Genomic DNA, 18,099 nt, shown 5'->3' on the forward strand with positions numbered 1-18,099 from the left:
TGGGATTATCTCATTCCACTAGCAGATTGTTTTCACTTGCTTGAAGAAAAAAACATCATTTTAAAACTGAATATGAGACTAAATGACTTGTTCTAGATGGAGTCAGGATGAGTTTTTGCCGTGCAGGAAATGACCGCATGTGAATGTGATGCATGTGATGTGCATGTGCAAGGACAAGGCTTTATCCACTCAGTGTTTCCACAACCTGTCGCATTTGTTTTCATTCTCAACAATAACTTATCATGTCTGATTAAAGCGCCGAGGAAGCAGGTGGACATGCGGGAGGCGCTTGATAGCTGCAGCCGTGATTATATGATCATAGCCCGAGGAATGTGAGGAATGCAGCCGGGCATTAGCTGTTAGCCGATTAGCATGCTAGAGGTCAAGGAGGTCAAGAGCTGCAAGGTCAAGGGTGAAAGGTCAGGTAGTCTGTCTGGGTCTCAGACTTGTATTAGCGAGAGGAAACTTGGCGGCTGTCAGACCCGGAGGTATTATAGTTTTTGTTTGTTTTACTTTGTTTTGTTTGTTTGTTTTTTTAATTAGAATGAGGTCAATATTTGTCAGGGGCAAGCTTTAACCCTCCTGTTATGTTCACATTTTTGAACATCTTTTGTGTTTGGGGTTAATTTGACCCCTGCAGTTTAAACTTCCACTAAATTATTATAACTAAAATTGTTATCAAAGTTTATGTGTCAAGTACTTTATGTTTCTTTGTTGACGACCTAAATAGCCCTTTGAATAAAACATAACTCCCCCCCACCCCCACTTATACATCCAGTATTCCTATTACGTGGCAAAATATGCAAATCACCATAAGATCTCACTGATTGATCTAAAATTGGAAAGAAACATTAATTTTTGGTGTTTTAATGGCTTTATATTATTACTAAGTACAGATTTTTGTTATTTATAACCGATGCGTTACAAAGTGTCTACAGGACATTGAAAACATCATCATGTGAATTTCATGTTTACCCGGTAGTGCCCATTACATTAGGAACACTCATTAAATATGAAGCAAAAAAAAAAAAAAAATGATGTTAATCATTTATTTAGAGACGTTAAACATTGGCTGGGGTCAAATTGACCCCAAACATAATAGGAGGGTTAAGAAGTTCAGAATAGATATTACAGTACAAACACAACACTCTGAAGGCAGCTGACACCTCCTTGTGCTTGTTGTGTTGACAAATTTGACCAAATTGACAGACATTTTCTGTATATATTTTTTTTTATTCTGTTTTAGTTCATTTTGCAAGTGTGCAATGTCGTTTCAGATTGTTTTAGTTTTTTTTTTCCAAAGTTCAGTTTTTATTTTTATCTCTGGAAACTAAAATGTTAGTTTTGTTTTACTTAACTATAATAATCTTGGTCTGACATAAATGCACACACACACTTGCGCACACAGACAGTCAAACAGTCTGACATATCATTAAGACGTGTAAATGTCCTCCCTCTGGCGAAGCCGAGATGTTTTCCGGGTTGGGAACAGATGATGTATGAAGCTCTGTGTTTTTATACCAGACATTTGGGCAGAACCTGCTCAGCGCAGCCGGGAATAAATCTGCTCCGTCCAGACATCTGAATTCCTTTTGGGTTATAATATCCATATCTCACACTGCAGTGTCTACTTCAGAATACTTTGTTTATACTCGTGCGTGCGTGTGTGTGTGTGTGTGTGTGTGTGTGTGTGTGTGTGCGTGTGTTCGTGTGCTTGCATACTTGCATTTTATTAAACTACATGTTTGCACATCCGCTGGTGCCGGTGTGTGCATGCACCACACTAAATCAAGTTGCTATACCAACCAACGCTAGTGTGTATTTCAGTTGCTGCAGGCCAGACAGTTGATTTAATGCCTGTCAGACACCTGTACGTGTGTGTGCGTGTTTGTGTGTGTGTGTGTGTGTGGGGGGGGGGGGGGGGGGGGGGGGGGGGGGGGGGGGGGGGGGGGGGGGGGGGGGTACTCGAGTGTGTGTGAATGGACATGCACATGTATGTCTTGCACGCGTGCATCGCTGCTGCAGATTTAGTGTGTGAGAGTTTGCCGCCGTATTTCTGAGCTGCAGCTTAGTTAAAGTGGCTGGAAATTAAATCTGTGTGGCAGCGCTCACACACACACACACACACATCCATCACTCACTCCTTAAAAGCAGAGAGAGAGAGAGAGACAGAGACAGCGAGAGAGATGAGTGGGAGTGATGAGTGGAGGAGGAGAGGGAGAGAGAGAGAGACAGAGAGGCCGGTGGGAAGTGGAGGTAGCTAGTGCCCCCTACAGGTTTTTTGGAGCTCTCTTTAGCCTCCCACCTGACTTGGATGGATGTTTAACGCAGACAATTGAGTTGCGTCTGGGTCGAGATGCACGGACACTTGTCAGAGGCAGCGTTTTTTTGTGTGTGTGTGTGTGTGTGTGTGTGTGTGTGTGTGTCAGCGAGAGATGAATTGCGACAGCTGATTATATTTGGAACCGGAGTGCTCAGTGTCAAAGGAACTCAATTTTGCAGATGATCTGTCTGGCTCTCAAGTTTCCCCTGCTGCATTTTGGTGATTACATCAAGTGCTTGTGCTGCAAAGCAAGTGGTTTGTGTGACAGCTTGGCTTAACTCTCTGCCTCTCCATTTCTCTTGTTCCCTGCCCCTCTGCATCTTCATCTCTCTCTCTCTCTCTCTCTCTCTCTCTCTCTCTCTCTCTAGTGATCTCAGTGAGAATCAGATCCAGGGAGTCCCAAGGAAAGCCTTCAGGGGAGCTGTGGAGATCAAGAACCTGTGAGTAGCACTTTGACACTACTTTCGCTCCCTCTCTTTCCCTCTCTCTCTCTCTCTCTCTCTCTCTCTCTCTCTCTCTCTCTCTCTCTCTCCCTCGCTTTGTGTGCGCGTGTGTGTGTGCCTGTCTGTCCCTTTGCTTTTTACCATGTGTGCAAATCTGCACAGCCCCCATGTGCTTGTGCATCAATATTTCATTGTGTTAAATGTCATGTGCCTCCTGCCTGCTGTATTGACTGGTGAGCGCACACTGCTGCTCATTAGCAGCGGTGGAGCTTTTCCATGGACGTCACGTCGCTGGCTTTTCTCTTTTTTCTCTTTGTTTTCCCTCAGTCCTAGTTATGATGATTGAAGATAATTGTTGGTCATTTTGCAGGTAAAGTAATTGCCCAGAAGTAATTTTCTAAATATGGATTTTTTTTTTTTAATATATATTTCGCTGCATCCTGGGTTCTTTTCCAGATCAGATAATTTTTTTGAAATGCCTTGCAATTATTGAAAAAGACAGCACAGTGTGTGTGCGTGTGTGTGTGTGTGTGTGTGCGTGTAAACATCTGTATTTCTGTGTTGTTGTGTGTGTGTGTGTGTGTGTGTGTGTGTGTGTGCCTGCGCCTTAGTGCACAGTGACAGCCCATGATTTACTGTCCTTATGTCTTAATTAAATTGTTTCAGCAAAGTGATTCTGAGAGAGAGAGAGAGAGAGAGAGAGAGAGAGAGAGGTAAAGAGCAGTGCATACAAATTAGAGGGCAGAGGAAGAGGAGAGCAGGAAAGGGGGATGCATGCAGAGATAGATACATTGAGAAATACGTCTGGAAGGAGCAAGGCAAAGGTGAAGCAGAAGAGAAAGTGAAAGGGGGCTCAAGACAGGAGAGACAGAGGTGATGGGGGGGGGGGGGGGGGGGGGGGGGGGGTCAATGCATTTTCATCACTGGTTGCCTGGTTGGCTGGAATTTCACCTGAAGATATACTATAGGACACCTCTACAGCTCGCTTTTTTTTGTCTTTGTGTGTGTGTGTGTGTGTGTGTGTGTGAGCAGCCAGTTGGACTACAACCACATCAGCTGTATTGAAGATGGAGCCTTCAGAGCGTTACGTGATCTGGAAGTGCTGTGAGTATCTTTTTTTTCCACCTTGCTAACAGTGGAGGATTAGTGGATAACGACCACCACCACTACAACCACCACCACCACCACCATCACCAGTAGCAGTAGTAGCAGCAGCAGCAGCAGTAGTAGTGGCAGTGGCAGTGGGAAGTTGGAGAAGCTAATAACCTGGTTGACCTTTGAAAGACCGCATTGTCTGTGCAGCAGCTAAAAGGGACGGGATACTTTAATGCATTTACAGAGATGACTTTATGTCAGGTTCTTGTGTCGTTATCATGGTCATATAATCATTTTTTTTTAATGATATGATCACTGTGATGCTGTACTGAGACATCATGGGTCCAAAAGCCTTTCAACACACAGGGAAGCTTGTTGATATTCTCAGTGACGGCTAATGTGTTTTTGACATTTTGCAAAGCAGTGGTTTGATTTGAGCTCGTGGTCATTAAATATTTCACATGGAGAGCAACGCCAGTTATCAGTTACACTGGAAAAAAAAAAAAAAACACACACACATCACACAGTGTCAAAATGATAAAAGGTTTCTGAAGGACTGTGACTGATAACAATATGAAAGGAGTAATTTGCTATCATGTTATGACAGCATGTGGCATGTAAGTGATGCCATGTGCTGTTTCTGGTGTGTATGAAGCCCTGTGATGGACTGGCAACCCGTCCATGTTGCTGTATGACCCCTGAAAAAGAATAAGCAGATATATCTAAAGTTTATCATTTATGAAGTGAGCCTTTTCATTGTGAATAGAGAATAGGTCACTTAAGACTTCAAATGAACTGTTTACCTCCTTTAGTTGAACTGGTGCTTAATATTCTGAGATAATGTAAGTACAGTTTGATCAAAAACATGCGTCGCCAGTTGTTCATCATCAACTTTGAAATGAAATCCACAGATGTACTGTACATACACAGTGTTGAATATTTCAGTGCTGTTTACTGCAGACTATATGTGGCACGATTTTGACTTTTGTCGTTTTTGCAGGGGGTGAAAGTAACTTTTTGTTGAACTAGCCACTGTGTCTGGCGGGTGAAAAAAAAAAAAGAACTATACCCTTGGATATTTTATGTTTTTTTTTTTTCCCCTCAAAATGAAAATATAAATGGCAGAACTATATTAACATGTTTTGTAAGACATTTTTAAATCTTTTTTGTAAGGCAGTCACAAAATGAGACAATGAACAAAAATAGTTTTTGCCTTTATCATTAAATTTCCACTTCTCATTAAAACTGCTTTTCTTTTCATAACCTTGCTGTGCTCTTTTTCGGCACTATCAATTGTCTCCGTCTTTTATCTTTTTTTTTTTTTTTTTTTTTTTTTTTACAGCTGGCTAACGTTAGATAATGAGAATCGTATAGCCCAGCGTTAGGTTTCCATCCGATACCGCTCTAGCTGGCAATAAAAGCAGACGCAGACACGTCCAATCAGAGTTGACTAACAAATGCAAGTATTTACAGGAGGTGAAGTCTTGTGTTCTGTGATTGCTGTAGCCGGGTGACCTTACGTGTACATTTTGCGGATCATTTTGGCAGCTTGATTTCCACACCGCACGTTGTCTGGTAAATTGTTTCCATTTACGTGACACTGACATAATCTTCCCGCATTTGGCAGGGGGTCGGGTGCTGGGGTACCTTGTGCGACCCTGTCAACACCCTCCCTCCTGTGCTCTTGATGAATGTGTGTGTAATGGCTTCGTGTTTTATTCCCTTTTCCCTTCTCCTCTCAGCACTCTCAACAACAACAACATCAGCCGGCTGTCCGTGGCCAGTTTCAACCACATGCCGAAACTCAGGACCTTGTAAGTGGCACCAGCGAATAGTTCCTACACATTGCTGCCCGGGGAGAAGGATTCCTCCACTCCTTGTCCGTTTGTACAATTGATTGATCGATCCATGTTTCCACCCTCCGACCCCCCACCCTGCTCCTGTCTCCCCTGCCCTCAAATCTATTATTTCTCCTCTCACTGCTTCATCCTGCTTCTCCCTGCTCCCCCCCGTCCTATAACCGCCGCCCAACATCATCTGCCTCTCCTTCCTCCTCCTCCTGCTTCTCTGCATCTCCCCGTCCCCTCTCCCTCCATCCTCCCTCGCCTCCTCCCTCCTCTACCTGCCCACAGTCGCCTGCACTCCAACAACCTGCAGTGTGACTGCCACGTGGCCTGGCTGTCGGAGTGGCTGCGACAGCGCCCTCGTCTGGGTCTCTACACGCAGTGCATGGCCCCGCCACACCTGAGGGGGCACAACGTGGCCGAGGTGCAGAAGAAGGAGTTCGTCTGCACAGGTAGGAGGAGGGGCAAGAGTGTGTGTGTGTGTGTGTGTGTGTGTGTGGTGTGTGCGTGGGACTTTTGGAGTGTGTTTTTTGTTGCTGTGCTGTTTCATTGCTTACATGCGCTTGCTGTTTAACAAGTTGCGAGCCCATTTTTTTTCATTGTCTCGTTTTCTTTTTCTCTCTCGCTCGTGCTTTTCAAGATTGGGACGAAGGCAAGTGCTCCATCTTTCACGCCACAGGCTGGCGATAACCCCACACACTGTATTTGCTGAAATATGTATTGATCACGGAGGCTCTCTCCAAAGCACTTCATATGAAAGCGGGCCTAACACTAGAGCACAAGATTAAAAATGATAATGGCAGCCAGACAAGGTCACTAACACATATAAGGACAATGTCTCTATTTCTCCTCCACGTTGTGTGAGCCGGCTTGCCGCTTCACTCTTTGATTTTCTTCACTTAACTACTGCTGGCTTGAACGTCCCTCGCCTTTGGGATTTAAGCTATTATAATTAGAAGTGGATAACGTCGCCCCTCTGTCTGTGTGTGTAGGTCACCAGTCGCCGTCGTCTTCCTCCTGCAGTGTGTTACAGTGCCCAGAGTCGTGCACCTGCAGCAACAACATTGTGGACTGCAGAGGGAAGGGGCTCACAGAAATACCCACCAACCTGCCCGAAACCATTACTGAGATGTAAGGCGCACGCGCACACACACACACACACACACACACACACACACACACACACACACACACACACACACATATCCAGGCTCAGTGCAGTGATGTCTCTCTTTCCTCTCACTCCTTCACTTTCTCTCTGTTTCTTGTACTCTCTCTCTCTCTCCCCCTCTCTCTCTCTCTCTCTCTCTCTCTCTCTCTCTCCCTCCCTCTCCCTCTCTCTCTCTCTGTGCAGTGGCATAAAACCACACATCTGTGAAATGAGAAAGCCTGGTCATGCAGCTCTCTCCTGCTTGAGAAAATAATGAAGGGATGAGGGAGGAAGAATTGAGAGATTATTCTGAAGGACAAGACAGATCATATCACTATCTAAAAGGGGGCATGTTGAAAAGAGGCCGGCTTAGAGTCTTACACCAGATTTACAGCCCTAAAATATGAGGACTTTGTTATACAGAGCATGGTGGAGCAGAGTAGAATAGAATAGAATAGAATAGAATAGAACATTTCTTGTATCATCAGTATGAGTGAAACATCTTGGAACAGTTTTTTTTTTCTCACACCAGATCAGAAAGTTACTCAAAAAAGTAATTAACTAAAGTTACTCGCTGCTTCCTAAAAATTGCAGAATGAAACTTTACTAGTTACTCTCTCTAAAAAGTAATTAGATTACTTGCTGTACTTGCTGTTTAAATGAAACCGCTCATTACCTTCAGCAGGCAGGAGGCAGACTGGTCAGGGCAAACATCCTCCTCCAGCTCATGTATTATATTCTGAGAATCCATAGGTTACAGTTGTCCCTCGCTGTAACGCGGTTCACCTTTCGTGGCCTCGTAGTTTCGCAGATTTTTTTTAGTGCAATTTTGCTTTTTTTTTTTTTTTTTTTTTACAGCGCATTGTGTTCTGCATCCTGATTGGCTAAGGGACTGTAGACCATTGTCAATCAATCTCCTACGTGTGTCTCCTGTACAGTGCAGAATGCGTTCATTCTATAATACTGGACTTATTTTTCTACGAAGGTTTGAACTTTGAGAGTGTTTAAACAAGAGAGAAAAGAGGGAAAATGTTAATGCCTGTCTGAGAAAAGTGTATAAAGTGTGTAGTGAGGGGTTTTACAGCCTTAAAACATCTATGATAATTGTAAAAAATAAAGCTGACTACTTCGCGGATTTCGCCTATTGCGGGTTATTTTTAGAACGATAAACGAGGGATCACTGTATTAAGAGAATAGAGGAGAACAGAAGGGAAAGGAATGGAACAGAACAGAACAGAACATGAAAGTACAGAACAGAACGAACCAGGACAGAAGAGGACAGGACAGAAGAGAACAGCCCAAGACAGAACAGAAGAGAACACAACACAAAGCACAACAGCACAACAGAAATGAATTGACTAATGCAACCGAATGGAAAACATCCTGTGTGATCTGTATCAATGAAACGTCTTGGAACACGTTTTGTTCTCGAGAGAGAGGCAGAGAGACGGGGGGGGGGCGGCGGCGGGGCTGAGCGGAGGGGAACAGCAAATGAAAAACAAACTGATTTTAGGGAAATGTTTCACAATGGGATGGTTGGTTTGCAAATCATGTTTCACAGGCTTTCTTGTCACAGTGACTGAGCATGTGAAATGTTCAGAGAGCGCTAGTTTTGCTCTGTTTCTCTCTCTCTCTTTCTCTCTCTCTCTCTCTCTCTCTCTCTCTCTCTCTCTCTCTCTCTCTCTCTCTCTCTCTCTCTCTAGTTTGATTTGTTTGGGGCTGACTGGCACTTTACGGAACACAGCCCAGATAGTTGAGGGCGTGTGTGTGTGTGTGTGTGTGTGTGAGCATCTTGGCACACACACACATATGTGCATGTTAAAGAGGAAGAAAGATCAGAGGCACTTGACAGACTTTGGCAGCAGTCATCAAAGCACCTTATCTGGAAATGTTCTCCTTAGTCAGAGCCCCCGGGAGTCACCGGGCAGCGATACGGCAGAGATAGCTCCGCGATAGGGGAATGTTAATGTCGCTCCTCAATGGTCTGTGTGTGTATGTTTGGTTCCAGACGACTGGAGCAGAACGCCATCAAGGTGATCCCAGCTGGAGCTTTCTCTCCCTATAAGAAGCTGCGCAGGATGTGAGTAGATAAGGAGACACTTGTATTGTAAAGCCTGTCAGCGAGCAGCAAAAAGCTGTGCTCCCGTTGTGTTTGTGCCTTGTTTTATACCGAGTCCTTGTCTTCTATTTTTCACTGTCTCACACTCTCTTTCTGCTTCCTGTTTCCTTTTTCTTTCCTCTTATTCTCTCTCGTCACAGAGATTTGAGTAACAACCAGATATCAGAATTGGCCTCTGACGCCTTCCAAGGTCTGCGCTCCCTCAACTCTCTGTAAGTACTTTATGCATAGAAGATGCAGGTCACTGAGAGGGTGTGCATTGACAACGTCCTACACTTTAGCCGCTACTGGCTGCTGAAGTGGCTGAAGTTTACTCAGACAAAACAATATTCAGTCTTTTACAGTACGTTAAATAAAAAGGCATTTAGTTTCTCCCCATTGTCCATTTTGCTCCGTAGTGTCCGTCCCATCCTATAAGTTTCAACACAAGATCAAAACAAATACAGCCACGCGATGTTGTCCAAGCACAGCCAAAAATCATTTGCTTCCCTCCAGTTGGTAACACCTGTGGTTACTGGCGTGAACTGAAATGTCCTGTGGCCAGCCTTGGCCTTTACCATACGCCACCTTAAACACAAATCAGACACACGGCTCCCACACACCAGCCCCTAATTGCTTCTGGCAGAAGACAGAGCAATTCTCAAACCATATTTAAAGGGGCCATAAAAATGCAAGACAAAAAAACAAAAACACATCCATAACATCAACATTCTTGACATGGGTATTGACTTATGCAGGGTTATGCAGCATCTCAATAACATGAACAATATGTCATCAGACTTAGAAAACAAATATAATCTGTGATTATGAATCTTTTACTTACCATCTCCTATTTTATTTTTTATGTTATTTTGCCCCACTTGTTTATCAACCAGTTATTCTTTCCATATTAACCATGTACTTTAAAGGTGCACCATGCAAACTTAGATTTAAGTAAGTCAATATGCATAGGAGTTAATGGTGCACTATAAAAAAAAAAAAAAAATTCAGAGGGTCGACCATTTAGACGCAACTGACAGAAAAAATGGAATAAGCAAACGAACAATGATGAGAACCATGTAGACTCAGCCATCCCGTTTTGTGTTTATTCCATGTTTGTTTGTTTTCCCCAGTTGAGTCTAAACATGCCTCGCTTCAGTCGAGCCACTGCAGTGTTGCACCTGTAACTCCTGCTGCCGCCTTTAGCCTAACAACACTTGGCTGAGTTAACTTTTGTTGGAAATTTCATTATCCTTTCTGTTCATGACTCGCTTAGGTAACAGCATTAATTATTGCTCTATGGATACCGCTTTAAAATAAGACTACCCTCATAAAAGGTTTATAATTAGGTTATTAATTAGGTTTTAAAAGCTTTATAAATCATTAACAATCAGTCATAAACACACTATAACACAGTTTTCATCCACTGACATAGACACCGAGGATGACAGATAAAGGGAAAAGATAAACAACTAGCGAGATCTGAGATTTAACAGAAAAACTGAGGTGCAACAGAAACTTGATCTTGCCAAATAGTGAGCCTCCATCGATGCATGAAAACTGTTATAACTTGTTTACAATTTCTTATTGATGATTTATACGGTGTTTACAACCTCATTAATAACCTAATTATAACTCATTCATAAAAGTGTATTGGAAAGAGGTGCCATTATGTGATACATTATTTGACAGTGGTAACACATTGGCAGTGTCATGCCTGTTGTATTTGAATTTGAAAACACACACTGTTCAACCTCCAAGCCCCCCCAAAAAAGCTCTCCGCATCCTTTAACAGCCGTGGTCAATCTTTGCGTTGGTTGTATGTGTCTGTGCATAATGCGTATGCGTGTATGCGGCAGACACCCAAAATAGTCGGATGCAAAAAGAGAGGAGCGTTTTGTGAGACTTTTAAAATGAAATGCACAGTGACACGTCATGGAGGGGAACAGCGGGGCTGGTGGATTCCTTCTTGGCCCGAGTCTCAGGTCAGATGGTCTGCTTTGCGTGTGAAGGAGGCATGGAGAAGGAGAGAGAGAGAGAGGAGAAGAGGAGGAGAGAGGAAGAGAGATGAGGGAGGGAGGGAGGGAGGGATGTAGAATTATTTCATGAAAGAGTTATATTAAGGTCTCGTCTCTCCAAAGTCAATAATTCATAAACGCTGAATTGCTGAATGGAGGCTTCTGCCACCTCATTTCACATTCACCACAGAGAGAACGGGACACACACACACACACACACACACACACACACACACACATGGATATATGCACACATACATTCACGCTGACACACCACATACAGTATGGCTTTCGCATTAAAGCCGCAGTGCGTGTGTTCATTGTGTGCCTGCGTTTTGAGAAAGTTTGAGGATGTAAATGAAGCATTGACCCCCTCGGTTTGTGTGCTTGTCTGTGCCTGTGTGTGTGTGTGTGTGTGTGTGTTGTGTTTCCCAACCTCAGGTCTCTTAGGGACAGCCACTCAGCGCAATGAAATAAAAGCCAATCTAAAACACATGTCAAACTGCCTACACACACACAACTCAACTCAGCATGGACCATAGAGATGACAGATAACTGTGCGTGCATGTGTGTGTGTGTGTGTGTGTGTGTGTGTGTGTGTGTGTGTGTGTGTGTGTGTGTGTGTGTGTGTGCGTGAAGGTATTTGTCGGGCAAGGCAGCGGCAGTCCCAGCCTTGACCTGTTTGTGTGTGTAATCTGATGTATTTATAGAAAGCCTTTCTCTGATAACACAGTGTACATTCCTCACACTGTAACCTCAGCCAGATTTATGGAGTTTATTTTTCAACGTGACATTTACGTAAAAAGTGTTTATCTCTGATTTTATGCTCTGCTTCTGCCTCATTTTTTACATCCTGTTTGACATATCGGTTGATGGGCAGCCAGACTTTTACTGGTAGCATTGTGTTAACATGATTTGACATAGAGGCCAATAAAGGCCCTAAAGGTCTGTTTGCTCACATTTATCATTCTTTTAATGCCTTTCCACTGACTGTTTTCTTCTGTATGCTGTTTTCCTCATTTTAAGTCAAAGTTAGTGTTATTTAAAGTGCAATATCACACCAATGTGTGTCAACACGCTTTATAACAGCAGTTAAACAACAAAACAATAAAGTAGCACTGAAAAAGCCAAAATGAGATGTAGCAATGGAAAAAAAAAATGTTTAAAAAAATGGAAGACCATAAACAAACACATGAAAGAATACAGTTAAAATGTAGAAAACATGAGACGTTGCAGTAGAAGAAAAATGAGGGGATTAAGAGTGATTATAACACAATGAGTTGTTTTGTAAAAATCATAAAAGAAAGGGCATTTCTGCAGAACAGGGAAGGTTATTTCTGAGAAAAGGACCACATAAAGAAACAGTGTGGTAACCAGCAGATTTTTTTATTTTTTTTATTTTTATTTATTTTTTTTGCACATTTGGGAATGGATGGGAAACCAGCGTCTATAGAACGAGGTGGAATGTGTTGCTTTAATGAAGTCAGATATTGCTAATGCTCATAATGTCTGTGGCCTCACTTTATTTGCTTTATTTTGTATAACTTATTCATGTGGTGTGTGTTCGTTCTCTACAGGGTGCTATATGGGAACAAGATCACTGAAATTTCCAAAGGACTTTTTGAAGGACTGTTTTCACTGCAGCTATTGTGAGTGCACACACACACACACACACACACACACACACACACACACACACACACACACAGGGACACACAAATCTTGTTAATATTTACCCAGAGCTGCTTACCTAAACCCTGATCATCAGAGTGTGGACATCATGACTGAAAACTTCCATCACCAACCTGGAATATTCAAAATATTTGCTGTAGAATTAAAATATGATAAACCACCATTCCCCATTTCCCTCTCTGTTGATCTCCTCTCCCTCTCCCTTTCTTTCTTTCTTTCTTCTCTCTTCCAGGTTACTGAATGCCAATAAGATAGCGTGTCTGCGTGTGGATGCGTTTCAGGACCTCCACAACCTCAACCTGCTCTCTCTGTACGACAACAAGCTTCAGACGATTGCCAAGGGAACCTTCTCATCCCTCAGAGCCATCCAAACTCTGTAAGTGCACAAACACACACACACACACACACACACACACATAGTTGAAAGTTTTGTCCTTAGTAATTGTAATGTTAGGTAATTGTATGTATTTTTTTTTTTTTTTCAAAAATGTAAGCCCTGGCTGACAGTAAAGTATAAATCAATCAATCAATCAAATTGGAAATCCACCCAAACACACTTAAACAGTCTCAAAAAACAGCGACCAGCGATGCAGCTTACATTTCTCAGTCCGTTGTGTTGTATAAGGGTGGTTCTTTCCCATGCATGCATGTTTTCATACATTTTTTTTTCAGCTATCTAAAACATCTACAGTAAATATCAGAGCTTGGTGTCCGTCCCCTGGAATGAGGGAGCAAGAACCTCTGCGTAGATTCTCTGTTTTGCACCAGGATCAGCAGCCGCACGGGGAGAAATCTATCAGAGAGACCAATTTCTCAAATAGCAGTAGCCTCAGTAGACCAGAATGCAATGCAGCCACAAGCCACACTGTGTTTTGGATAAGGGGTGCGAACCGCTCAACTGTCAGCTGGAAAAAATTATCACTTTCTAGCTCTTATTTATCCCCATCCTTCCCTCGACCAACATGTGAAATCCATATTTCCGCCGCATTCTCTGGTGTTGTTAAAGGACTTTTTGGAAAATGTAGGAAATCAGTGAGTGAAGCAGAAGTAGGTGACACAAGTTGAGGGAAAGTGGGTTCAAGTGAAAGGTAAATTTCACCAAAATAGTTTACAAAGTAACTCCTGAGCCATACTGACCATCACAGATAGATGATATTCCAAGGTGGGATCATCCTTTAAATAATGTGTTTTTGGCTGTAAAAGAGCCTATCTTCATTTAGCTTACACCAGCTTGGTGCTACACTGTAAGATGTACACTATGAATTTTTGCTGTAAAGATTTCTATCAGGATAAAAGCTCTATTTTATTACAACCAACTTACTTCCAACATGTTCTTTTGTGTATATGGATTTGTATTTATGTGTTTGTCCATGTCTGTGTGTGTGTGTGTGTGTTTGTGTCTCAGTCACCTTGCCCAAAACCCATTTATCTGTGACTGCCATCTGAAGTGGCTGGCAGACTACCTGCAGGACAATCCCATAGAGACCAGCGGGGCCCGCTGCACCAGCCCCCGCCGGCTGGCCAACAAACGCATCGGACAGATCAAGAGCAAGAAGTTCCGCTGTTCAGGTATACACACTCACTGCATGCACACGGTGTATACAAAACACGCACACACACACACTGCGTGTACACACACACGGTACTATTGAAAAGTCAGAAATAAAGCAATGGCTATTATTTCTTTATTCATTTGCTAACATGTACCACTAATAAACACATTACGTTTCAGCTAGACGGCATCCACAGGAGGAGAGTCACACATTTAATGTGTTTACAGTAACATTATTCACACACCCATTAACCAGTCAGAGAGGATTTCAGACCGCCCCAGTGACGTCCATGAGCAGTGTGTAATCCCAAATCATGACCTGATCCAACCCAACAATGAAAACATTTGTGCTAAAGAAACATTAAAGGACAGTGGTTAACCTTAATAGTGGCTATCACTATTAAGGTACATGCACACACACAGACTAACACATACTTCCAGACAGGGATACACACACACACACACACACACACACAGCACACAGATTTTTGCAATAATATCCAAGCTGACACATGGTCCTCTCCTGTGTGATCATTCTGTGTGTTCCTGTCAGGATATTCCCTCAGCCTCTCTACTAACTTCAGCCCCCTACCATCAGCATTATCTTAATGCTTTGGGCTCACACACACACACACACACACATTACTCTTTACCATCTTTTGGTTTTTGCTCCTCATCTCTCTCTCTCTCCTTCTCTCTGTCTCTCTTTCTCTCTCTCTCCCTCTCTCGCCCTTCCCATTAGCTAGAGAACAGTATTTCATCCCAGGTACTGTATGTCCAGCATGTGCGTGCGTGTGTGTGTGTGACACGCTCACGGCGGATGTTACTCACGCGCTCTCACACTTGGAGTGGTTTGCCTTGACTGACACCTCCTGAATGCCGAGACACTCATACATTATTTTGTCAGGTTTAACACGCTTGGACGTCTTCTGCGCCACAATGCATCAGGATCTAACTAGACACTGCGCTCGTGCCCTCGCGCCGGGTTATCGATGGTAACTGTAACCTTGACGGTAGCGAAGGAAAAACAAGCCGGGGTTTGAGGTCAGTTGGATTCTGCGCGGGAGACTCAGAATAAATGAATGTATATTTGCACAAGGATCACAGGGACTCGGTTTAATACTAGTCCTCCTCGCTTCTTAGCTCATCTAATGATAGCTAATGTATGAGCGTGTGTCCGCGAGCATCTGTGTCTGTTTCGCCCACTGCAGAACATCAAAAGGTCACAGAGTTACCATGCTCAGAGGGGTGTTGGGAAATATGTAAATCAGACATGCATATGAGATCAGTAGTAGGGCTAAAGGCAGTCATTAGCACAGCAGCACACAGAGGAGTTACAGAGAGAGCGAGAGAGTGTGTGTGTGTGTGTGTGTCAGTGAGTGCATGTTCACTGCAGTCATTAATGCTGAAGCTCACGGGAGGACAGAGGTTTCAAAGCCCAGATATCACATACCACAAAGCTGAATAATTTAAGAACATTTGCGGTTGAAAAGTTGAATAAACACAGTCTGTTCTATGTTACGGCCCATGCTATCGCGCTTTAGATCAGCGCCTCTAAAACCTGCCAGTTTAATTTGCATGATGTCGCCCATTTCACGGTATATTACTTTGGATCCCGTCTCATATTTTTGATTGAGCTAATGTTTGCTCAAAAGCTCTTGATTTTGAACCCTGGACACTTTGATTTTAGTCCGCCCTTCCAGCTGTGCTTAGACTGATGTATGCGCTCACCGGTTTATTGGGCCGATATCGTCCTCGCTTTGAATATTGGATATTGGCGGGTCCATGTCTTCCCTCTCCATGTGAAAGAAAGGATTCTCCGGCTCCTGCTGTTCGATCTTTCTATTTTGCATTTGCAGTTTTAACTTTAAAAAATTACTCGAGCAATAGTTTTCTTGTTTATTGTTCTCAATAGTCATTTTCCACCTGTTTCGACTGTAACCACACCATTGATTGGACCTTATTGTTGCTGTAATCCCCCCCACAGGTATGGGTTAATAGGTCCCTAATGCATCTTCTAGTGGGTCAGAGGGCTGTCATCATTCATTCAATCATTCAATGAAACCATGACCTTGTTGCTGTGAGGCAACAGTACAGGCTGTTATCATCTATTCCTACTGTCAAGTCTGTCTTAACCAGTCAAATGGGACCCTGGAGCCAGATGTGATGTAGTATAAAGACCAACAAAGTCAGGGAGGTGGATGGGCCAATCACACAGACCCTGAAGTCTCAGCTGAAGCAGGCGAGTTTGTTTTTAGCGAACTAACGTCAGGCAAAGTTTCCTAACCTTAGCCATTACCTTTTCCTGAATTTAAATTAACCCTCCTGTTATGTTCACATTTTCTAACATCGTTTAGGTTTGGGGTCAATTTAACCCCAGCTATTTAAACCTCCACAAAATTATTACAACTAAAATTATTATCAAAGTTTATGTGTCAGGTACTTTATGTTTCTTTGTTGATGACTTAAATAGCCCTTTAAATAAAACATAACTCCCCCCACCCCCACTTATACATCCAGTATTCCTATTACGCGGCAAAATATGCAAATCACCGTAAGATCTCACTGATTGACCTAAAATTGGAAAGAAATATCTTTTTGGTGTTTTAATGGCTTTATATTATTACTAAGTACAGATTTTTGGTATTTATAATCGATGCGTTACAAAGTGTGTACAAGACATTGAAAACATATCATCATATGAATTTAATGTTTACCCGGTAGTGTCCATTACATTAGGAACACTCGTTAAATATGAAGCAAAAAAAAAATGATGTTAATCATTTATTTAGAGACGTTAAACATTGGCTGGGGTCAAATCGACCCCGAGCATAATAGGAGGGTTAAGATAGCAAACAAAAGCTAAAACCAATGAAAGCCGACAAAACTGGCTAAAGCTAACGTTTGATTGGTTAAAACAGACTGACAGTATGAATAGATGATAACAGCCTTCTGACCCACTAGAGGGCACAGTAGGGAGCGACTAATGCGTACCTGTGGGGGTGATTATCGACTGATAATGTCGATTCAATGGTGTGATATCAGTTGAATCAGGCACATTTTCAGATTTAAAGATATTGATTGTCAGCACGAAATATCAGCTATTGGCTTAAAAAAAATAAATAGGTTGACTTCTATTTCCAAGCAGATCTTGTTTTTGATGTGAGTTTTAGCTGCTGGCTTGATTCATGCTGTAGAATGATCAATGCACTTGCACTCGTGAGGGTTGACATTTGGCTCAATATTCCTGTACGTCAGTATGGTGGGGTTCTCAGGGTTTGTGCACTCTTTGTCACCTCACTCCATCCAAAAACATGTCCAGTCAGTCGGTGTTTGAGTAAATGAGGCCAGGCTGTGTGTTGGATGAAAGCTCCCACCAAACGTCACGTAATGCCAGCACGATGCTCACTCTTCACGAGCCATTACCCCTTTAAATGAATCACTGCCTAGGGACTGCACACACACATTAAAAAAAAAAAAAAAGAAAAAAAGAAAAAAAGAAATCAGCAGCAGTTTTCTCACTTTTTCATCAGCTTTTCTCCTGTTCAAATAAACGAGTGAAATCCCTTCTTCTTTCTCCTACTGCCTCTCTCACACACTCAGGAGTACACCATGTTGCCTGTAAGTAGTACACACGCAAACATACACACACACACACATACAGTGTTGAGTCAACTCCGACCCCCCCCCTCGCCTCACCTCTCATCCCCGAGCCGGCCTCTGACCTGGTTGCACCTTTGACCTCTAACACCGTGACCTCTGACCTTTCCTCTGATTCCTTTGTCTGTTTACAAACAAAAACAATGAGAATATTCAGAAAGTTTGCATCATATCACAATGGTTTGTGCGTTTCTTTTCTACACACTGTGCATTTGTGTGTGTGT

The 18,099-nt window shown here is 42.8% G+C and overlaps 1 protein-coding gene across 2 annotated transcripts in view; it reads left to right on the forward strand.

Annotated features, from left to right (window-relative positions):
• slit2 (slit homolog 2 (Drosophila)) overlaps positions 1–18,099 on the forward strand; it is a 93,452-nt gene that overhangs the window by 51,551 nt on the left and 23,802 nt on the right. For both annotated transcript variants that reach the window (XM_030056971.1, XM_030056979.1), the window contains exons 5-14: positions 2,692–2,763; positions 3,799–3,870; positions 5,604–5,675; positions 5,994–6,157; positions 6,698–6,836; positions 8,864–8,935; positions 9,115–9,186; positions 12,549–12,620; positions 12,896–13,039; positions 14,069–14,232. In XM_030056971.1, the coding sequence (XP_029912831.1) occupies positions 2,692–2,763; positions 3,799–3,870; positions 5,604–5,675; positions 5,994–6,157; positions 6,698–6,836; positions 8,864–8,935; positions 9,115–9,186; positions 12,549–12,620; positions 12,896–13,039; positions 14,069–14,232 (1,043 nt within the window). The remainder of the gene's footprint in view (positions 1–2,691; positions 2,764–3,798; positions 3,871–5,603; positions 5,676–5,993; positions 6,158–6,697; positions 6,837–8,863; positions 8,936–9,114; positions 9,187–12,548; positions 12,621–12,895; positions 13,040–14,068; positions 14,233–18,099) is intronic.

The sequence above is a fragment of the Myripristis murdjan genome, chromosome 1 (assembly GCF_902150065.1).
Source record: "Myripristis murdjan chromosome 1, fMyrMur1.1, whole genome shotgun sequence".
Taxonomy (NCBI): Eukaryota; Metazoa; Chordata; class Actinopteri; order Holocentriformes; family Holocentridae; genus Myripristis; species Myripristis murdjan.